Source organism: Pipistrellus hanaki (genome assembly GCF_964339955.1).
Source record: "Pipistrellus hanaki genome assembly, chromosome: 3".
Lineage (NCBI taxonomy): Eukaryota > Metazoa > Chordata > Mammalia > Chiroptera > Vespertilionidae > Pipistrellus > Pipistrellus hanaki.
In genome coordinates this window covers 183769520-183792360 of record NC_140505.1, presented here as the reverse complement: position 1 = coordinate 183792360, position 22841 = coordinate 183769520, and the positions used below count along the sequence as shown (strand labels likewise).

Sequence of the window (22841 nt, the reverse complement as noted above, 5' to 3'; positions counted from 1 at the left end):
CGCGGAGCCTCAGTGGTCTGGCCTCTGGAAATGGGGGCGCAGCGGCCACACTTCCTGGCTTGCCCGCGGCTGAGCGCAGGATGCAGGCGGCTGGGGTCAGGGTCAGCAGGTGTGGGGAGGGGGGTCCGCCCAGGGAGACGGAGCCAAGGGGTGCGGGCGTTCGCTGGAGGGCGCTGGGGGGCGCTGTGCACCAGGGCGGCCCGCCCCGCAGCAAGTTTGCCTCCAGCTGTTGAATGCGCTCGCGACAGACCGCGGCGGCTGGACCCGGAGGGGTGAGCGGGGTGAGCGGGCTGGGGACTGGGGGAGGGTGGAGGGGTAGAAGGGAGGGGGCGGGCGGGGTGGAGGGGGGACACGCCCGGCCAGCGCCCGGGCTCTGCGGTCCTGGGGCCGCCGCCTCCCGGGGCCCTGCAGCTGCAGCGCGGAGCCAGGCGCGGCGCCGGCGGCGGGTGCGTGTCCGGGGAGGGATCCGGCGGGGAGGGGGGCGGGGGTCTCGCTGCGGAGAGGCCTGCGGAGGGAACGGGCGCCGGGCGGCGTGGGCGGACGGACAGACAGACAGACGGCGGCCCGGGCCCCTCCGGGAGGCGGCCGGCGGAGCAGCGGCGGGGGCGGGGGCGGCGGCGGCGGTGTCTGCGCGCACCCGATCGCCCAGACACACACACACACACACACACACACACGCACGCACACGCGCGGGCCCCGCCACAGACACACGCCACGCGCCGAGCCCGCCGGGCGCCGCGCACCCGCACCCGCGCGCACTCACACTCACGCGCACTCACACTCACGCGCACTCACACTCACACTCACACTCACACTCACATTCACATTCACGCGCGGGTCCCGCGGCCGAAGCCCGAGGCGGCGCCGGCTGGGCCGGGTCGGGCGGAGGTGAGCGCATTCCTCCGGTCCCTGCGCCGGGGCCGGGGCCGGGGCCGGGCCGGGGAGGCGGCGGAGCCGGGCTGGGACCGGAGGGCACCCCTCCGCGGGTGGGGGGAGGCTGGGAGGGGACGCGCAGGGGGGTGGGGGATGAGACAGGGACGCCGCCCCCACCGCCGCCCGGGTCCGGGGATCCCGTGAAGCCCCGGGGACCACCCCGCGCGGGGCGTGGAGCGGAGCGGAGGGGGCGGCGGGCGGAGGCGGAGGACGCGGCGGGCGGGCGGGAGGCGAGGCGGGGTGTTTGCGGTGGTGCAGAGGCTGGATGGGGACGGAGGTGCCAGCCGCACCACGCCGCCTTCTCTGCCCCCATCTTTTCCAATCGGGGGGCCCTCGTCCCCTCTTTCGCGGAGTGCTGCCAGGGTCGAGGCATTCATCTTCCCAGCGGGTAAGGGGGCTTTGGTGCGTTCTGGGTGACAGCTCCGGCGGGAGGGGCGGGACCCCACCCCCCAGGAGGGCGATGGGTTTGGAAAAGGACTGGAGTTGGGGAGTGGGGGCGACCAGGAGGTGGGGACCCTTGCAAAGGCTTCACCCTTTCTCCGAGGCGCCCGTGTGGGGCAAGCGGGCAGGCAGCCCCTGGGGAAGCAGCAATCGGCAGAGGCTGCAGCTCTGGCAGGGCCAGGGCCAAGGCCACCGCCGGCTGTGTGTGTGTGTGTGTGTGTGTGTGTGTGTGTGTGTGTTTGCATTGTGGACTCCAGCAGCTGGCAGAGGAGGGGGCAGGGGGTGGGCGTGTTGGCTGGTGGGGCGCTGTGTGCACGTGGGGAGGGATGTGTGTGCAGGGTGGACCCCGCTCTCTCTGTGCGGACACACACAGACACAGGCACACACACACACACACACACACACACAGGCACACACACAGTCCGAGTCCCAGCAGGGCTTCCTTGGAATGCCGAGAGGAAAGAGAGCTGGGGTGTGCATGGGGGGCATCAGGGAGTTTGTGTCTGGGATGGAGGCAGCCAGGCCAGGCTGCAGTCGGGCCCAAGGAGAGAAGAGGGTGGTGTCCCTGCTCCCCCTCAGCTGGGAGGAGAGAGGGCGAAGACGTGGTACTTGAGGGCACTTTCTGCAGCTCCGGGCTTCCTGCGACGCCCCTCCCCCTGGCCTCCTCCCGCCCCGCCCGCGGCTGCCTCTGGGGGGCCCTGCCTCAGCCCCATGCCGGAGACACAGGTGTTGCCCTGAGTGTGTGTGTGTGTCTGGGCTGTCGCCGTCGCTGTCAGCAGGCCAGGCTGCGGGAGCAAAGCTGGGGGAGGAGAGGGCGCTGGCAGCACCTGGAGGGAGTCATGGAGGCCGGGCCGCCGGCTGCCTGCCTTAGGGACCGAGGGGCGTTTTCATCTGGGAGCTGAACCGTGTGTCAGCGTGTGTGTGTGTGCCCGGCTCCCACACCTACGCCCGTGGCCTGTGCCTGTGGGCACCCGTGGGACGTGTGTCCTGGCCATCCACAGGGCAGGAGGGCCTGCACATGTGTGCACATGTGTGTCCTGTGAGAGGAACGCACACACAAGCACACACACGCAGGTGTTGTCCGTAAACGCCTGTCCTGTGTGCTGAGCGAGCTGTGTGCGGAGTGAGCTGTGTGCGGAGAGAGCGGTGCATGGGGGTGGGGACCTCTGGGCCGTTGGACCTGGGCAGGAAGAACGAGGCGTGATCGGAGGGGGGAAGGGGGGGGGAGGGAAGCGTGTGTGTGACGTCAGTGAGAACCTCTGGTTGCGACATCAGCTCCAGGTTGCCAGTGACGTCACCGGGACGGCAGCGTGAGGGTCACCCTGCCGGCCGGAGCCTGTGATGTCAGTGGGAGGGGTCTCTGTGTGTGTGGCTGGGTGTGGGCCTGTCCCCCGTGTGGTGAGGGGGTGGAGGGGAGCTTTAGAGCGAGTGGGCCCTCCCAAGAGGCCTCATTTCCTGAGTGGGTGTGGGACCCCTTTCCTTTCCTGCCCCCTCATAGTGCACTGCCTCTGCCCTTGTAGGGTGTCTCCTCTTCCGCTCCCATGTCTGCGCCCCCACCAGTGCCTGCTCCGGGCCTCGTCAGCCACGTTGCACAGACCCTTGGGTGTGTGTGTATGAGTGTGTGTGTGCGTGTGTGTGTATGTGTGCATATGTGTGCGTGCAAATGTGTGTGTGTGCTCGTGTAAGCGCATGTGACAGCAGAAAGTGGCCACAACAGAGACTTTAGGTTCTGATCCCTAAAGTCTCTCATAGACTTTAGGTTCTGATCCATGTGGTCTGTGCTTTAGGCATTCCTGTCCCCTCCCTGAGCCCCAGCTCCTCCCTGTGACCTGGGGGGACTCCAGGAGGCAGTGGGTCTCTGGGCCGGGCGCCTGGCGCGTATGGGGCTCTGTCTGTGTGAGCTCCATCCCTGCTTCCCTGCCCCTCCCCAACCCTCCCCTCTTGCCCCGCCCCCCATTCCCCAGTTTTGAGTCTGACTTCGTGAAGAACTTCCTTTTCTCTCCTTGGATCCTCACAGCAGTGAGGCTGGCAGGCTGGCCGCTGTGATGTGGACATTTGACAGATGAGCAGACTGAGGGCTGGAGATTAAAGTAAGCTGCTGCTGGGACACCCATTTGGTTGGCTGCTCATTCCCAGCAGGGCACCCCCACTTTACGGAGGGACAGGGAACTATGTGACGTGGGGGTGGGGTGGGAGGTGCCAGGGTGAGGGGCCTCGGGGGGAGAGGCCGCCCTTGACCCTGAGTGCAGGGCTTGCTTGTTCTCCCAGGGGGAGTCAGGGCGACAGACCTGGGTGCATCCAGCTCCCAAGCCTTCTTTAGTGAGGTCGGTCTGAGGTGGCCACTGGGGGCTACCCGTTCCGAGGCCTGCAGAACCGGTTCCAGTGACACCCTTGATTTGTCCTGTGTGTGACAAGGGGCCCGGCCTCTCCTGACTGCAGGGCCACGCTGCTTGCCTTGCAGGTTTGATGAGTGAGTGTGAGAGCGTGGCATCCACGTGCAGGGCCAGGGTGACACCCATTGCCATTTCCCTCACCACGGCAGTGACAGCGGCCCTGGGCCCAGGTCCTCCTCCTGCCCCTCCCGCCCTCCCAGCGTGCTGTGCAGAGCAGGCAGCGGGAAGCAGGATTGCCTGGAAGCCCAGCCTCCTTAACAAGGGGCAGCCTTCAGAGTCCCGCAGGCTAACCCAGTCCCCGGCCTCCTGCGGCCCCAGCCCCAGCCCCTGTTACATTTACCTTCTTCCCGCTCAGTCAGCACCCGGGCAGCGGCACCGCCACTGTTCCTGGGGATATGTCTTTGGGGGGTTGGAACAATAGATCTTCCTCCTCCGCCCCGCCCCCCTCGGCTCTGCAGACAGTCCCCAGGGGGTCTCCAGAGAGCCACCTGGGCCAGCGCACACCCGGGGCGGGCGCAGAGGCAGCGGGCCGGCTGCTGATGGCAATGATGAGAGGGATGATAACAATGAAGATATTAGCCAATACTCCTCGAGTCTGCAAGCCAGGCCGGGTGCAGAGGCCTTTGTGGGGGGCACTCAGGGAATCCCCCAAGCCTTCTGAGCAGCACCTCTAGTCCTCACTGCACAGAGGAGAAACAGAGGCTCCAGACCCGCTCAGCCACACGGCTGTGGAGCCAGGACCGGGAGCTCCGGGCAGGCGGGACTCTTGCTTCAGTCGTTAGTCCTGAACTTCATCCCCCGCAGCCCCTCGGACCTTTCCATATTGGGGTGTTCTCCTTGAGGGGCCTCTCTGGGCCTGCTTTGCTCATCTGTCAGTGGAAGCAGGGGGTGTGGTGGTGGCTCCCCGGACAGAGGGACAGAGGGACAGAGGGACAGAGGGACAGAGGGGCTGAAAGGCTCTAGGGCGAGCGTGTCAAACTCGCGGCATGCTTGCGTCTAGGGTCTGCTCTGGGCCCTCTCCCTGTGCCTTCCTCGCCCCTCCCGCCACAGAGACCCGTGACCATCCAGGGACCTGTTCCCTGGCCCCACAGCACTGGCACAGCTGGGCACACAGGGGGCTCTCTGTGGGGCTCCCCTGGGGGATGGAGGGGATGCTGCTTCAGGGTCACCACCTCTCCAGGCCCCGAGCCGCTGGTGGGCTCAGCTGTGGCTGTGGGACCACTGCACCACACTCTCCCTGTCTCCCTCCTGGGAAGGGCAGGGCCACAGGGTCCAAGTTCAGCCTTATTTCCTCCTTGAAGCATGTCCTGGGCAAGTAAGTCCACTTCTTCCCCTTCCCCTTCCCCAGGGCCCTGCTTCCTCCACATACAGTGGGGCTCACGGTCCCGCATTCCTAATGCCTGTATGTCGGTTATGTAAGAGGATAGATACCGAGTGTGTAGCATGGTGTCTGGCACATAGTAGGTGTCAATGAGATGAGTTCCCGCCCCCCTTCCCATCTGTCTCCTAGATCCGTTCCTGGTTCCCAGGAGTGGGTCTTGGGCTGTGTGTGTGTGTGTGTGTGTGTGTGCGCGTGCGAGATATGTTTCCTTCCCTCTTTTTCAGCCTTCACTTTCACCCCCTGAAGTGCACAGAACCTGTGTCCTGGAGCAGGGCTGGGGGCTGAGGAGGCTGGAGAAGGGAGGGAGGGCCCGGGAGCCGCCCCTCCCCCAGCTGAAGTGTGCAGACGGGGAGGAGAGGGAGGCAGGGTACGTCGCTGTGCGTGTGGCTCTGTGTGTCCCTTCTCTCAGTGGGGAAGCAAGGAGCAGTTTCCAAGGGCTCTCTGACCCATTCTGCTCTGGACACAGGCCTGACTCAGTTTCCCTCTTTGGCTTATCTCTATCATCTCTCTCCTCCCAGAAGTCTCCCTGGATCTTGGGGCTAAAGAGGCCGTGGGGTTGGCATGCCCCTCTCCCTCCTTTCCTTGACCTTTTCACGGCCAGGGGGAGAGGGAAGGGGAGGGGCTGGCTCTGCTTGTTTAGCCATTTCCTGTCTGTATCTCCCGGCTCCATACAGGTAGAGGCTCAGGCTGTATTTGTGGAACAGCTGCCGTTTATCTACACCCTCACATACACCCTCACATTCTTCTCACCGGGGGCAGCTTCTGTGCTGGGGGCTCAGGCAGGACCTGCTGGGGGGTGTGAGCTCCTGTCCAGGAGGAGAGAGGGGACATTCTTGCCAAGTGCCCAGCGTGGGGCCTGCCCACAGTCAGGCTTGCTTGATGGTGGTTCTCTGTGGTCTGTGACCCCTCGGAGGTGGGGCGGATGCTGCGGGCGGGAGGGCACGTGCGGACCAGACTCTGCGGGGCGGAGAGGCCGGAACGGCTCCTGCTCGGGGCTTTGCAGGTCTCCCGTGATCGCACGCCTGCTGTTTGCCAGGCGCGGGGCAGAACACTCTCTGATCTGGTTTAACGTTGGCCGGAGGCCTGTGAGAGAGGTCCGAGGGCCTCTGGCGGGGGGCAGGCCAGGGCCAGAGAACACAGGAGCTGAGGTCCGGAGGTCCGAAAGCCTGACATGGATTTTGGGGAGATGACACTTGGAATGTGGTTTGGGGATCAGCCCTAGAAGACCACAAACTCTGAACAGAGAAATGAAGCATTATCCTTCCTTGTCAGGGATTCCCCAGAGTCTCTGGGTGTTTGTTAAATGCAGGTTCCTGGGCCCTGCCTGCGGAGACTTTGAATCAGTAGGACCCAGGAATCTGCATGTTAAAAATGCATCTCCAGGTTAGCTCACCCATGTTTGCTGGCTGTCTGGCAGCGGAGGAGGCTGCTCTATGTTCCCAGCCATCTCCTGGACTCCGCCCACCCGCCCCCTCGTTTGCCAGAGGAGCCTGAGCTCAGAGAAGCGAGGCGCCTTGCCCTGGGTGACACAGCAGCCAGAGGGAGGCCGATACTGACTAATCCTGACTAATAAGCGTCCCGCTCCGCTGGCTGCTGGCCCGTCCAGAGAGTCCCTCATGCACTTCTCAGATCCATCCTCTACCTCATTCCTGTGGCGTGGATGAGGAAACCGAGGCAGACAGAGTCTGCGGGCACGGGTTCAAGGCCGCGCAGCCGGCAGAGGCATGCAGCGCGGTGGGGATGGGGGACCTTAGCGTCTTGCATCTTTGGACAGAGCGACGCCCTCCCTCTCTCTCCCTTTCTTTGCTGCGAGGCCTCGGGTGGGGCTGAGCCTGCGGCTGTGCGTGTGAGCGGAGGCCAGGCCAGCGGAGGGACCTGGTGGGGGGGAGGCCGGAAAGCCGGGAAGGCGGCCCGGAGGAGGCGGCGCGGAGTCGCAGAGCGCTGGCCAAGGCGTGCCCCGGTCTGCAGGGCAGCGGGGTGTGCCCGTCCGTCCCCGGTAGGCGTCCGGGGCTGGGCCAGCGGTGCACCAGGCGCAGTCCCAGGCTGGGCCAGCGGTGCACCCAGGCGCACGCAGTCGGGGCTGGGCTGGTGCAGGCGGCTGGGCCGGAGGAGGGGGGCCGGGCAGGCGGGGCCGGAGCTGCGGGGGCTGCAGGGGCGCGGCGGGAGCGGGGGCGCGCACAGCCCCTTCCGGGGGCGCCCGCCCTCGCGGGCTCCCAGTCCCGCTGCCCGCGGCTCGGCTCCGCGGCGCCCCGCCCGCGGCCAGCCCGGGTTTCCGCCCTGCTTCCCTGTGCTTAGGATTCGCAGCCGCATCCCCCGACGCTCGCAGCCAATTTCACGGCCTCTGGGCCCGGCGCGGGGCGGGGATCGTAAACCCGCGGGTGCGGGGCGGGGGTCGGCGAGTCCCGGCAGGGACTGGCCTGCCCGCGGACCGGGGCGACCAGGAGCGATCGCAGCGAGGATGTGTGTGCCCGGTGGGTGTGCCCGGGATGGGGTGGAGGGGACGTGGCTGGGGACCCACCTGGGCGCACTGTGCGGGTGTGCAGGTGTGGCCACGTGTGCGCTGGAGGGCGGGGAGCTCATCCTGGGAGGGGCATGCTTGGGGCCTGGATGTGTCGACCCATGAGCTGTGTAGGGGCCCCTCTGTCCGCGGGCAGGTGTGTGGGGGTGCATAGGGTGAAAGCTGTGTGCTTTGGGTGGCCTGCTGTGTTTCCGTGAGCGTGTCACCGTGTGTGTGTGCAGGGTTCCCAGGCATGTCGGTGCACCCGTGTGGGCCCGTGTGCTGAGGTGGGCCCCCTGTGTCCGGGCTCTGCGGGCAGCTGTGCGCAGTGGATGGGGGGCTGTGTGCCCATGTGTGTCTGAGCGCGTGTGAAAGTCTGGTGTGCTGGTTGCTGCCCTGTGGGTGCAGGTTGTGTATGAGGGTGTGTGTGGTCCTTGGGGTGCTGTCCTGTCCCTGCTGGCCACAGGGCTCAGGGTCAAGTGTGAGCCTTGCAGCTGGGGCAGGAGGGGGAGCAGTGACCCTCCCGGGCCGGGAGCCCTTTCCCGGAGCACGCCAGCTGCTGGGCTGTTTTCTTCCTCTGGGTTCAGGTCTGGAGCTGAGGCAGCGCAGGGCCTGTGTCTGAGCTGTGGCTGCGGCTGCCAGCCCGGTGGGTCTGCGTCTGCTTGTGAATGGCCATGCCGAGGCGCCCAGGTGTGAGCGTCTGCCTGATGGGGAGGACCAGGAGGACCATCTGGGCTGGGGAGGGAGGGGGTGCAGGGCCAGACTGAGAGAGGGGCCTCCGAGGGGCGGGGATGAGCGCGAGGCGTGCACGTGTGCGCACAGATGGAGGGAAGGCCCCGCCAGGCACGTCTGGCTGGGAGTGAGCCTGGGCAGGTGGAGGTCGGGCAGGCCCATTGCTCTTCGGGTGTGTGAGCACATACGATGAGGAGCGGGGTGCAGGGCCTCTTGGAGTTCTGAATGGAGATGTGTGCGGGGAGACGGGCCTGCTCCCTGCAGCAGAGGGAGCGGGCCCAGTTGCCGTTGGGGCGACCAGCAGAAGGGGGGCGTGGTTGGGCACGAGAAGGGGGGGCCTATGTGTGTGGGCACGGGGCGTCAGGGCAGGGTGAGGGTGTGGGTGGCCACCCTACCTGGTGTGTGTCCATGACCGAGCGAGATGTGGGGCTGGGACTCTGGCTCGGGGCCCAGCAGGGAGTGAAGGACAGGGGGTGGGGGGGGGGGTGAGGGCCCTGTGGCTCTCAGAACATCCATCCATCTGTTGCTTGCTCCTCTGCCCAAGAGGCCGTGGAGGGATTAAAAGAAGCCCTGTGGCCTCTGGCCCCTCCCCTCCCCCCTGAATCCATGGGGTAGGATGGGGAGCCCCCAGCTCTCTATCCGGCCCCCGAGGCCCTTTCCCTCCATCTCTCTTGCCCCATCATTTTCTCCATCTCCCTCCCCCCGCAATCTCCTCATCTCCTGCCTCTATCTCTCTCCATCTCTGCCTCCATCTCCCTCCATTCCCTCCCTCTGTCTCCTCCCTCTCTCTCACACTGATATTCATTTGTGGTATATTCGGTTGCCATGGGAAACCTAAGAAAGAAGTGAGTGTACCCTTCAAGACTTCAGCATTTTTCCCTCCTCCCTCCCTCCCTCCCTCCTGCTGTCCCCTCCCTCTCCTCCTCTCCTCTCCCTCTCTCCCTCCCTCCCTCTCCCTTCTCCCTTCGCCTCCACAGGAGAGGACTTGGGTGAGGAGCTGCTGCCGCCTGAGCTGGGCCAGGACCGGAGACCCACTGCCACTGCTGCTGCCACCTCTGCTGCCGCGGGGACCGCCCTGAGACCGGGCCGGGAGCAGAGCCTCGCTGGCCGGAGGGGCCCCCTCTGCCCGCAGGCGGCTGGTAAGGACAAGGTCCTTCCCGAGCGTGTGAGTGTGGATGGAGGTGAGCCCGGCTCACATGACCTGGCCCTGCCAACCCGTGATGCGGGCCAGCCTCTGCCCCACTGTTTGTCCCTTCCTGCCTTGCCCAGCCCTGCCCCCAGCTGCGGGCACCCCGACCCGCCGCCCCTCCTTGGCTTCCCTTCCCCAGGGCCCGTGAGGCAGCTGGTAGAGTGGCAGGCCTTTTGGGGGCTGGGACCGGTCCACTGGGAGGCTGGGGAGGAAGCCGCTGCCGACTGCTGGCTCAGACACCCCACTCCTGCCGCTCCTCCCAGCTGAGACCGAGCAGGCCTGCCTGCAGCTCAGCAGCGGGGGCATCTGTGCATCGGGTGGGGGTGAGGGACTGGCTTCCCGGGCCGGCCTGGGAGGAGATGGCCTCCTCGTCCTCGGGGGGGGGGGGGGGGGGGGCTTCCTGTGATGGGGAGGGGCAGCCTGAGGGCCTGGGAGTGAGCTGGGAGCCCGGGAAACGCCGGGCAGAATCAGTCCCTGGGCCCGATCCGGTGGCTTGTGTGTTGAGGCGGCAGGGAGAGCCGGCTGGGCCCGGGGCAGAGGAGCGGCTGAGGCTGTCGCTGTCACTGAGGCTGTGTTGGTGGCGGCCACGTGGAGGGAGCTGTTGTCCTGCCGGTTGCTGAGTGACGGGGAGAGGACCCGCCTCTGTGGCATTGTGGTCTCCATGGAGAGAGGAGGAGACAGGGAGGAAGGAAGCTTGCAGCCTGGCCTGGGTGTTGGTGGTTGCTAGGGAGAGGGAGATGCGTCTCTAAGCTGTGATGGTCCCCACGTGGGGGGCTGTGGCTGCTGAGGTGCTGAGGTCCTCAGGGAAGGGCTGGGCTCTGGAGGGGCTTGTGCAGGGATGGTAGGGGTGAGGGGGCTCCAGGAGGACAGTGGGGTGTGGCGGGGGAGGGGCTGCTGCTGTGACTTGGTGTGGTGGACACAGGCTGACGTGGGCTGAGGGGGGGTGCAGTGGGTGGTCTGAGTTGTATCTCCACATCCAGTGCTTTCCTGCCTGTCACGTGGCCAGACTGGACCCTGTTGCACCGTCACTGTCCCTCCTCCCAAGGTGCCCTCTGTCTGTCCTTTCTTCTCACTTCTGCGGCCAACTTCTCTGCCTCTGCCTCCTGGAGCCCTCCCGCCTCCGGGCCTTTGAACGTACAAGTCCCACCCGGATGCATCCTCCTTCCTGCCCCCCGCCCCCCACGACTGCCTTCACCCTTGCTGTGCTCGAAGCCTGGCATTGGTGCCTGCCTTCGAGGTATCAGAGAGGGGAGGCGACTTGTCTGAGGTCACACAGTGGGCCCACGCTGGGGCTGGGATTGACCCTGGGGCACCTGCCTCCCCCAGATGTTCAGCTCACCAGGCCTCATTCCCCTCCCCCCATCCTCCCCGGGAGCCTCTGCTACCCTCCCATTCAGAGTCATCTGGCTCTAGCACTTACAGCTGCAAAGCCCCGCGCCTCAGTTTCCCCACATGTGAAATGGAGATGTACATGCCTCTCGAGGTCGCTGTCCCTTGGGATAAAGTATGTGATGCCCTTGGTGTGGCTTCTTGCACTTAACAGACTCTCAGTAAGTGGCCGCCACGATCAAAATTCCATTTGAAGCGGGTTTTTGAAAGGATGTTCTGACATGCCCTGGGGGGAGAGCAGTGCCTGCTCATCAGAGACCTGCCTTCATGTGCATGCCCTTACTGAGCTGGCCTCATGGCAGCAGGAAGCGGGCGGGAGAGGAGGGCCTCCGGAGGGTCCCGCAGCTCCTTGGTGGCAGAGCCAGGATGGGCCGGGCATGACCGGATCCTGTCCCGTGTTCCCCCCTGCTTGCTCCAGGGCCCTGTGTGTGCACTTGAACCCAGTGGGCCTTGTCCCCTAGCTCTTGCCCGAGCCCCTGCCTTCTGGCTTTCTTCACAGCACACAGCGTGCTGGTGCCTCGGGAGGAACAGATGCAGGGAAAGTCAGTCCCATCGGCCTCCATGACGCCACCAGGGGCCAGGCCAGGCCAGGGACAGAAAGAATGCCCAAAGCGGGCATTGGAGGGCCCTGGGGAGTGATGGGTGGCCATCTTTTGAGGGACAGAGATCTGGTTCGGATCCTGACTCTGCTACTCTCTAGGTGGCTAGTCATGGGCACGTTCCTTTGTCTTTCTTGGCCTCAGTTTCTTCATCTGTACAATGGGGATGAGAAGAATTCCTATTTCACCTCAAGCAGGGAATAAAGTTAGTGCACAGGGCCTGGTGCCTGGGAGATGCTTCCTGGGGCATGGCTCGCTCTTTCTTTCTTAAAAAATATATTTTATTGATTTTTTACAGAGAGGAAGGGAGAGGGGTAGAGAGCTAGAAACATCCATCAGCTGCTTCCTGCACACCTCCTACTGGGGATGTGCCTGCAACCAAGTTACATGCCCTTGATCAGAATCGAACCCGGGACCCCTCCAGTACTCAGGCCAATGCTCTATCCACTGAGCCAAACCGGCTACAACATGGCTGTTCCTTCTATCCCACCTTCTTTACATGTCAGGTTGAGCTAGGGAAGAGGGCTATCAAAGGGCAGAGGTGGACCAACCAGGCACAGACCTCAGTTCACCCCAAGAAGAGATGGTTAGCAGGGAGCGCTGCCTTGGGATGGGTGGGGAGACGTAGTGAGTGGTCTGTGTGCAGTGAGACCACGGAAGGCTGGCAGGAGCATAGGGTCTGGGATGATAAGACTCAGGCTCACATCCTGATGTTGCCATGTATGGCCTGTGGGATCTTGGGAGGGTCAGTTTCCCCACCTGCGAAGTGGAGGGAAAAGCAGTGGAGCGAGCATTTGCTTTAAATGAATTCCTATTTGCGAAAGAGACCCAGGAGTCCTCTGAATCTGTGCAGTATCCCATTTTCCAGGAGAAGACAGTGGGCGCGAGGAGCTGGAGATTTGATAGCAATAATCCAATAGCCGCTCTTTATTGAGCATCTGCCGTGTGCCAGGCGCTTTCCTGCGTGCTCTGGGTCGCACTTAATTTCCCAGCCTTTACGTGTGCTGTTCCTCCTGCAGGAGGCGCTGTTCCTTCTTTGCTCGTTGCTGCTTGCTGGGCGTGTGGCCTGGCTGTCTCCCGGTTCGGTTCATTACTACCTCCTCCGGGAGGCCCTCCCTGACCACTCTGTGTGATCTGAGCCTCCTTCTGTTTCCTGGTAGTCCCTGACACCACCACATGCCGTTTTGTTTATGTGCCTGTTACGTACCCACCCACCGCGGTAGATTATCAGCTCCAGGAGGGAAGGAGTTTTTTTTCTGTCTTGTTCCCTACTCTATCCCAAGTGCCTTGAATGGGGCCTGGCACATAATAGATGTTCAATAAATACGTATATAGTGAATGCATCCCACTCTAATAGGAATGCAGGGCCCGGGAGGCTTGTAAGCTGCCTGAGGACACGCAGCTGGAAGTAGGTGGCAGGGGGAGCATTTGATCCCAGGTTGGCCTGGCTCCAGATTGTCCGCCTTCTCTGTTGCACGACTCCGCCCAGCGGGAGGCCTGGCCTTGCAGGCCGGAGTTTGGACTTCCTTCTGAACACAGATGAAACCACAGAAAACCTCTTAAGGAAGAGCTTTGGTAACAGCCTGAACTGTCAAATTAGTTCACTAGCTGTGTGACCTTAGGTAAATTACTTAACCACTCTGTGCCTCAGTTTACTTGTCTGTAAAATGGGGGTAATGTCTTGGCTGGTTTAATGATCTTGGCGGGCTTCTGGGAGGCAGTGGACTTTGGGGTTTGATTTGCAGGCTTGGCTCCAAGCACCCCCATCCCCCCCGCCTCCGCCTCCCCCTGCCTCCCCTGCCTCCCCCGCCTCCCCCGCCTCCCCCGCCTCCCCTGCCTCCCCCGCCTCCCCAAGGTGGAAAAACAGCCTTTGCTGAATCACCCCAGTCCTGGAAGGTCCCACTGCCCACGCCTGAGGGATCTGAGGTTTTGACTTCTGAATAGAGGACTTTTTAAGAGCTTGGGACAAGCCATTTTCTGCCCCACTAGCCCCCTCCATCCCTGCCCCCCCCCCCCCCCCCCGAAAGAGAGAGAGGGATATCAAAGAGGAGAGAGAAGGAAACTGATTTTTACTGAGTACCATCTGTGTGTAGGGACATTCCTGTCCTTAACCCCTTCCCAGTCACAGCAGCCCATGCAGAGTGGGGTTATTAAAGCCATTTGACAAGTGCCCCCCCTCAGGTTTGGGGAAACCCTGTGCAGAGAACAGAGCAGGTTTGGACCTAGGCTCAGAGGCTCTGCCTGTGTGTGATGGAGAGAGGCGGGAACAGTGAGGCTCCTGGGATGGGGGTGCTCTGGGGTTACCCAGAGAGCGGGCTGTGGGTCCCAGGATGGGGCTCAGAGTGGCCCCAGTTTTAGAGGCTGGACCCCGAGGGGCTGTGGAATGAATAGATTGCTTTCCCCAGCCTGCATGCCTCCCCGCCCCCCGCCCCCCCACTGCTGGCAGCCACGCGAGGCCAGGGAATAGATCTGGCGTTGTGCGTGGTTGTTCCAGTGTCTTGCTCAAGACCCCATTTGTTTGGGGAGGAGAAAGGGGGGTCTGTGGTGCCCAACAGAGGTGGGATTCATGGACAGGCCTGGGGGCAGGGTAGCCTGCCTGGTACGGGCTAGGCCTGGAGGAACTCCAGAGGGAGAGGAGGGGGTGGGGGCACGGTCCGGTCCGGGGTCCTGCTTTTGTGGCCGGGGGCAGAGTATTGTACCCCAGGTTGGGGGGCTGTGTGAGTGGAGGGGCAGGAGGAGGGGTAAGAGTCTTGTCCTTATGACTTTCTAGTCTGAAGGAGGAGAGCATGATGACCCTGTCCTCAGGGAGCCCTAGTCTTAGGGGAGTGGGGGGGTGGTGGTGCGGGGAGAGACACCTAACCATGCCATCAGGATGCTTGTCTGAGGGGACTCAGCTCTGACTTTGGGGAGTCCACATCTGAGGGGGGATAGAGCCTCAACTCCCAGGAGCCCTAGTCTGAGGGTGGAGGCACTGTGGGTTTGGGGTTCAATCTGCTCTCTGAATGAGTGGAGGCTCCCTGAGTTCTGGGAAGACTTCCTGGAAGAGGCGGTCCCTGAGGCCTGGGAAGGGATTGGATTCAGGGCAGGGATTACAGGAGGGACTGTTCTGTGGTTGGAAGCAAGGCATGCTGGGTAAGATCCCAGTGCTGAGTAGTTACATGTGTCTGAACCTCAATGTGCTCATCTGTGAAATGGGGACATTGCCTGGGCACTGCCCGGCTCCTGGTGGGAGGGTTGGAGAGAGAAGTCTCTGTACACAGTAGGCCCACAGGGCTGCCAGGGGCTGCATGGTTGGTAAGACCGACCGTGCAGGAATTCTAGAAGCTGCCTCAAGCCATTTCCCCGCCCCTCCTCCACCCTGGGCCACAGCTCCAACCCAGCTGCAGTCCTTCCAGGTGCAGGAGGAGCTGTGAGGTGGAGAAGGGCCCTAGGGCTCCTGCCTTCCTCCAACTTGCTGGGACCATGGCTAGTTCCTCAGGCTGAGACCCAGACTCTGTCCCTGAGGACACAGCCTGAGGCCTATGGGAGGTCAGAGCTTACCCCTGGCACCCAGGGCTGGGCCTCAAGGACAGAGGTGGGGGCTCACCGAGGCCCCGCAAGCATCCTGGGTGGAGATGGGCCACACAGAGGGGTTGGCGGAGGAGAGTGGGTGCCCCCGTGATGGTGGCTCAGGAGCCCTTGAGCTAAACAGAGGCTCAAGGGGTGAGGTCTTTCCTGCGAGTGCCAGACGCTGGGCGCTGGCTAGGAGCAGTGAGTCAGAGCGGAGGGACTCCTGGGCTGTGAGTGGGTGACGCAGTAGTCAAGCACTTGGGCCCAGGCCTGGGTTTACCTCCTGATTCTACCCACAACAGACACTGTGTGCCTCAGCATCCTCATCTGTAAAATGGGAATAAAAACAGCACCTGCCTCCTAAGGTGGACACCGGAACGTGCTCAGCGCTGAGCCTGACCTTCAGTGAGTGCCCAGTAAGTGCTAACTGCTTGTTGGGATTGCCGGTGGCGGGAGCAGCTGGGCAGGGCTTCCCCAGCCACCCCAGCCCCCACCTCTCAGGCTGCTGGGCACAGGCTATGTCCTCTGTGTCCCGAGCCTGGGACGCTGGCTCAGAAAATGTGGGTGTGTCTGCCTCTCTGGCTCCTCCCACTCTCCCCAGGGCCTGCCGAACAAGGTTTGCAATGAGCTGGTAAGTTTGGGGGTAGGCAGCGTGGGTTACATCCCAGCTCATCCATCGCCTCGAAGGCTGCATGGCTCCGAGCAGATCGCTGAGTGAACCTCAGTTTCTTCATCTGTACAATGGGAGCAAGGGCCACTATGAGGATGCAGTGAGACGATTCAGGAAGGCATCGTCCATCGTCTTCTCCGCAGGCACGTGTTGGGTGCCTGCTGGCTCCTGTCCCTGCCCCGAGCTTCTCTGTCTGCTTCAGTGCTGGGGCTGATGGCCGGGGAGGGGCTCTGGGGACTGGGTGGCTGGACTGGCTGAGATGGCAGCTGATCCGGACGTTCTGTCCTGGCTTCAGGGAAGCTCAGGGTGCCGGGTAGGGGGACTGTCCTTAGGGAAGGGGTGGGGGTCAGGCCTCCATGGGGAGCCAGGACCTCGAGCTGAAGGGTCAGAGCCTTAGGATCTCCATCCACTTGCCACGCTCACTGGCAGGTGATGCCCAGAGGGGCTCTGACCCAGGTCACACAGCAGTGAGGGGCCAGGCTGCGGGTCGAACCCGGGCCCAGCGGTGTTGGCTGGAGCACTTTCGCCTTCCACGTTGCCTGGTCCATGAAGCGGCTGTTTCTGAGCGGGTTCCCCGGGGCCTGGGCCAGCTTCCTTACCCTCCAGTGTCTCTCACTCTGTCCTCCCCTCTCTGACTCCACCTCCCGCCATCTCTCTGGCCTGCCCTGTCTGCTCCCAGCAGCCTAGTGCCCCTTCGCCAGCCCATGAGGAGGTGGATGGACGGAAGCTGTGTGTGTGTGTGTGTGTGTGTGTGTGTGTGTGTGTCCTGGGTGACGCATGTGCGTTTGTTGTGAGTTGGAGAGGGTACATGTACAGGAATGAACCCACCTCTCCTCTGACTGAAGGCTGGTATGTGCTCTCTGTATGTAAAACGGAGAGGGACATGCTGCCGCCCCTCCCCCCACAGGGGGCACTGCCAGCACGTGGACGCCACCTGTGTGTAGCCGGTGGGACCCCCCTCGGCCCTTGGCGGGGCCCCTGACTCCACAGCCCAAACATCTCCCCTAGGGCACAGAGGGCTATCCTGATCCCCCTGGGGGAGGGGTCCCCTCCTTGGCATGTTCCCTAGGTCCAGGGTTTGAATTCATCTCTGCCCCTTACCCTCTGTGGACCCCAATTCTCAGACTGCCCATATAATCAAAGGGAATCATTTATTCCTTTTAAAAATATATATATTTTATTGATTTTTTACAGAGAGGAAAGGAGAGGGATAGAGAGCTAGAAACATCGATGAGAGAGACATCGACCAGCTGCCTCCTGCACACCCCCCACCGGTGATGTGTCCGCAACCAATGTACATGCCCTTGACCGGAATCGAACCTGGGACCCTTCAGTCCGCAGACCGACGTTCTATCCACTGAGCCAAACCGGTTTCAGCCGTTCATTCCTTTTATTTAACGACTTTAATGACACCTAAGTAACACTCACCCTGTGCTTGACACAATTCTAAGAAATTTATAGAAATTAAATTCTCACAACCCAACAAAGAAGCATTATCTCCATTTGACAGATGGGGAAACTGAGGCAAAGAGCACTAAGGACCCTGCCCCTGGTCACACAGTGAGTCAGTGGTGAGACCAGGATTTGAGCCTGGGTCATTGGTTCGCAGGCACCCTCCTCACCACCTTGCTGGGTTGCTTGCCCTTCGTAATCCATGGCGAGCGGCTGGGCAGGGCCTGGGCCGGCCTGCTCCCCTGGTCCAGGAAGGTGGTCCTGGCACATGGTAGGTGTGGCAGCTTGGGATCGGGTTGGATTGGAGACCCTAGTGTATCATCTACTGAGCAAGTCAACCGACCTGTTTGAGCCTCAGTTTCCCCATATGCACAACAGGGTAACAGTGTCACCTGTCAGAGCTGCTGTGAGAATTTGGTGCAGTGAGGCATGGGGGCACGGGGCACATAGGAGGCACTCCATGTGGGGGGCAGCTGTGAGGATTCCATGACAGGGTGAGAGGGAGGCAGTTTTGGGGGGGGACCCTGTGTCAGGGGAGGGGAGCATGTACTCAGGAACCTGGGGTCAGGAGCGGACAGGCCGAAGGGATGCTCTGCCAGCCCCTCACTGCTGTCCACCTGTCCATCTGGTGTATCTAGTGTGCAGCGGGGCCCAGGCTTGGGACATGATCAGCTGTGTGAGTGTTTGTGTATGTGTGTGTGTGTGCTTGTACCTCACTATCCTGGTGTCACACACACCCATGACGGAGAAACAACTGAGATTCCTTGCTTGTGGGGGCTGAACCTTGGAGACTGTCGCATCCTGCCTTTTCATTGTTGCAAATGGGGAAACCGAGGCCCAGTGAGGGGGAGAGATTTGCACTGGGGCACACAGTGAATTCTGGTGAGCTGAAGTTTCACTGCTGGGCGGGACCTTTTCTAGAACATGCAGTGACAATCCTGCCTGCAGCAGCCTCGTCCCCGCCACCCTGGCCCACATCCTGCAGGCCGGTGCTCTGTGCGGCCTTTCTGCACCCCTGCTCCACCGCCTGGGCTAAGGGTGGACGCCCTGGCCCGTCCCCCACCAGGAAGCCATCAGGACGGGGACTTGCCTGTCTGTTCACAGCTGAGCCTGTGCGCACAGAGCCTGGTGTGTGCATAGTAGGTGCTCAGCAAGCATTTGCTGAAGGATCAGTGACCTTGGCCATCATCCCCGCCACCTCTCTCATGGTGACGTCAGTCTGAATTTCAGGGGGGCAGGGACCTGCCCAGGTCTGAGCAGGGAATTGAACCCAGGCCTCCTGGCTCCCAGTCCTCAGCCCTCTTGTTTGTGCATTTATACACATGCAACACACACACACACACACACACACACACACCACGCCGTGATCCAAAAGCTTCGCTCTGATCATTGCTCAACTTTCTAGCCTAAAAGTGTCCATCTGTCCATCTGTCTGCCAAAGCCGTAGGCTGGACACCTACTGGGCACCTGTTCTGTGCCCGCCCCCCCCCCTTATTCTGTCCCGAAAATGGGGCAGGAGCCTTGAGAGGGAAGCCCGGGAGGGTGGGGCTAGTGCAGGGGACTGTGTCCCCTGCTTCTGGCCACATGCACCCAGTCCCCCCGGAAGCCCCACCTGCCTGAGCCTCCCGGCCCCCCCACCCTCTCCTCCCGCTTTTTCACTGTTGCCAATGGCTCAGGCTTTGGGGGAAGGGGTATCATTCCCGGGAACCAGCCTCCCCCTCTGCCTCCCCCAGGAAGTCTGCCATACTGCCTGGGAGGGTGGTAATTAGCATGAGGCAGGCTGATTAGCTCAGAAATTAAGTCTTTGTTTCCCTGGCTCCCTAGTTTCCCTAATTGAGCAGATGCAGAGCAGGGGGAAGGGGAGGGGCTGCCCAGTTGGCCACAGGGTTGGGAGGGGGCACACGTGGCCCTGTGTTTGCTGCAGGAGCTGGCAGGGTGGGAGGGAGCATAGATGGGGCACAGTGTGGGGCCTTGGTGGAGAAATGTGGGGGAGTAAGTCGGGGGACAGGGACCCCGGGGTGTGCTTGTGTGGCTCAGTGAGGGCATCTCACCCGAGACCCCACTGTGAGGGCTGATCTGCATTTGTTTGCCCCTTCAGGTCTGCACATCCAATCACTGGCCATAGTAACTAGTAGGAGCACCTACTATGTGCAGCCCCTAGGCCGGATGCCTTCTGTGTATTGCCTTGTTCTGTCCTCAGACAATAGTGAATTGAGAGGACTCCTCCTTTTGTAGGGGAAGAACCTAAGCCTGAGAGAGAGAGAGAGAGAGAGAGCGCGCGAGCGAGAGAGCGTGCGGAGGTGACCTGTTCAAGGTCACACAGCTCGGAGTGGCCAGGGCAGGCAGGGCTCAGACCCAGACCCTGTCCTGGAGGGAGGGGGGACCTGTGATGGTAGCCAGTCCAGGCCCTGGAGGAGCCTTTGTCCTTTTCATTTGTCACACAGCAATGGCGACCCTGCCTGCTTGGGTTGTTGGGAGGAGCCGTGACTGCAGCTGTAGTGGTGACAGCATGATTTATTCAGTGTTTGCTGCGTGCTAGGTAGGTTTCAAGTGCTTCACATGTGTTCATATTTCATGCTCACGGCCATCCCGAGAGCCACGGCTGGGTGCCCCCCATTATCCCCATTTCACATTCGCAGAAGCCAAGGTGAGGCCCTTGTCTGCAGGGTCTGTAGTAGCACAGGTGAGACACCTGGTGCACATAGATGCTCAGCAAAGGCTAGTGGCCTGCCCCCTGGCCCTGAAAGCAGGTCCCTGGAGATCCTGCATCTCCGGGGCTCCCCCTGGAGGGCCCAGGGGGACAGCCCTCCTCATGAAAACCTCTGCGGTAGGTACTGCTTTTGCTTCCATTTTACAGACGGGAAGTTGAGGTTCAGAGAGGAACTGTGATCCTGGTCCTCATCGCTCTGGGGCGATGCTCCCACGCCCCCGCCTCCTCTCAGCAGCCGTGGCACCGGTGCCCGGGCTCCGTCTCTGCCGTGCCCTGCCTCTGGCTGCGGGGTGTCTGATAGGGCCACCTGCTCACGAAACAAGACCTTTGGGTGTTCCTCTGGCTCCTAAAACTCACCTTGTCCCGTGCTGACCCTTCCTCTCTCCTCCTCACCTGGGCCCACCTGCTCCTTCTCTGAGGCTCCTGCTCCAGGGTGGGCACTACCCTCACTGACACCCACCGGGACCCTGAGTCAGCTGCACCCACCCGGGTCTCCTGTCCTCACCCTAGCAGATCACTGAGCCCTGCTCTCACCTCTTCCATTGCCTTCCACCCGCTGCCCTTGCCTGCATCCAATCACTGTCCCTGGCCTGGGCCTTCGCCCTTGCCCCTCTGTCATTGGCATGAGCTCCCAGCATGCCACTGGCTCCCCACCGTCCCTGGGCTAAGATCCAGAATCCTTACACTGGCTTCTGAGACCCACTGGAACTTGGCCGAGCCTGGGGTCTTCATCTCCAACTTCCACACCACAACCAGTTCCTCAAAAGTGTGTAGGGGAGGTCCTTGACCAGGATCACCCTCCGCAAAGCCTGCTCCCAGCATAGAGGGGACCCCTCAGGTGCCCTGCCCCGGGGACCTCCCTCTCATATTCCTAAGAGACCTTTGAAGCCAGCGGTGCTGCCCATTTTGCAGAGGGGGAAGCTGAGACTCAGCTGACCTGGCATCCGAACCCAAGTCTCTCTCTCTCCCTGTGGAGCCAGTGTTCTCCTCGGGGCGTGCTGACTGTGCCAGGTGCAGTTTGGGCCTGATGAGCCGCCAGAGAGGAGGTCTGTGATGTCTTCGGAGGGCCGGCCTGCCTCTTCCTGTTGGGGGTGGGGTGCTGCGTGTGAGGAGGGTGGTGCCAGCCCCTCGCCAGGCCCCCCTGGACCACGGCCTCCCAGCTCCTCCCCCTTCTTCTCCCTTCCTTCAAAACAAACACCCGCGAGCCCAAACCGCCCATCCAGCCAAGGCACAGATGGAGCCCGAGTTGGAATTAATTAGTCCTGTTGCCAGGGCAACCAGGACCGGACCGAGATCCAGCCTTTTCTCTCGGCCCGCCCCCACCAGCCAGGCTCCACCCCTGCAGCTCATGGCCCCGCCCACCAAGGCCATGGCCCCTCCCTCTCCCCCTGCTGCAGCTGGTGGTTTCTGGAAGGAGAGGAGGAGGATGTGTGGGAGCTGGGTTCGAGTCTCCAGCTCTGCCACGTGGGCTGGGCCCTGCACCGCTGGGAGCCACACTCTGTTCAGCACCTGCCCGGGGAGAGGTCCGGAGGGGCGGTTTGAGACTGGTGAGAGGAAGAACGGAGTGGCCTGGACTTGAGAAAGCAGGGACTAGCGGTGGGCACGCAGAGGCAGGCGGCAGTGATGGGAGCCAGTGGACCGCAGTGATGGGGCTGCCTGGGCCCTCCTCCCTCCCAGTCTTGTCCCTCTTATCCGCGGAGCCCGCGTCCCTCCGATGTGTCCCCTGGACACCAACCAGCAGGAGTGTGTGCTCTGTCCTTGCCCCTCGGTCTCTCTGCTAGCTCGCCTCGCTCTGCTTCTTCCTGTATGGTCCTGGGCAGATTGCTTAGCTTCTCTGTGGTTCCAGTTCCTTGTCTGAAAATGGGCATCTCCACGCCCACCAGGGGAGCCACGGGAAGTCCCGGGGTGGTATCTAGTCTGTGGCCACCACCCCATGGCTTCCTGTGCCACTGCCAGCGAGGTGCAGCGTCAGGCCAGGGCCATTCCTGGAGGTGCCCTCAAGGTGGAGGAGAGAGAGGGGACCTGAGGGGGGTGTGCCAGCTCGAACCCCTGTCTCCCATCGCATGGAGTCCCCAGCGCTGGGCTCTGCTGGGCTTGGCACACGGGAGTGCCACCCTGGCTTGGCATGTCCATTGCGGGGCTGGGATGAGGCCCAGGACAGGTTCTAGCTCCTGCTCAGCTCCCCACCTGGTCCCAGAACAGGCTGAGCCCGTGGAGGCCAAGTGCCGTCTCTCCTGCTTGGCTGGTGGCTCATGGGCCATTTGCTTTGTCCAGTGCCGAGAAGGCATCTCTCAAGCTGGCATGGTGGGGCAGAGGCTCAGGAGAGCAAATGGGCTAGGACTGGTGACTGGACTCTTACTGTGGGCTGCCCTTCTGTAAGCCTCAGTTTCCTTATCTGTCAGCTGGGTCTAATGTTGATACCAGTGGTCAGCAAACTCAATAGTCCACAGAGCCAAATATCCACAGCACAACGACTGAAATTTCTTGGAGAGCCAAATTTTTAAAACTTAAACTTCTTCTAATGCCACTTCTTCAAAATAGACTCACCCAGGCCGTGGTATTTGAGCCACACTCAAGGTGCCAAAGAGCCGCATATGGCTCGAGAGCCGCAGTTTGCCGACTGCAGTTTAACTTTGAGGAGTTAAACTAGGGTGGCAGCTTCACGCACCCACAGAGGCCAGGCCACTTGAAGGTGTGCCTCTGGCCCCGGGGGAAGGCAATAGGGTGGGTGAGGCTCAGGGTCTGCCTAACAGCATCCAACTGGGATTTGTATCCAACACTGAGCAGGCAGCAACAGGGATCCCCAGGCCGTATTTGGAGCTGTCAGCTGTCCCAGAGGGACAGCTACAAATGGATTAATTGGGGGGGGGGGTCGGTATTTAACTCTCCTTTACATAATAACGAGG

General features: G+C 62.2%; 1 protein-coding gene across 8 annotated transcripts in view; it reads left to right on the top strand.

Annotated features, from left to right (window-relative positions):
* Positions 1 to 230: 230 nt before the first annotated feature.
* LOC311618978 (uncharacterized protein) overlaps positions 231 to 22841 on the top strand; it is a 46421-nt gene continuing 23810 nt past the window's right edge. Inside the window, exons 1-2 of one of the 8 annotated variants that reach the window (XR_014794423.1) lie at positions 231 to 272; positions 9355 to 9516. Coding sequence is in view for 1 of the 8 variants with exons in the window: in XM_084876824.1 (XP_084732950.1) it covers positions 6809 to 7619; positions 9355 to 9516 (973 nt within the window). In the remaining 7 variants the exon portion in view is untranslated. Of the gene's footprint in view, positions 282 to 362; positions 447 to 526; positions 889 to 1166; positions 1322 to 5811; positions 7620 to 9354; positions 9559 to 22841 lie in introns of those variants that run through there. The other 7 variants (XR_014794424.1, XR_014794425.1, XR_014794426.1 and 4 more) reach the window with 7 other exon arrangements.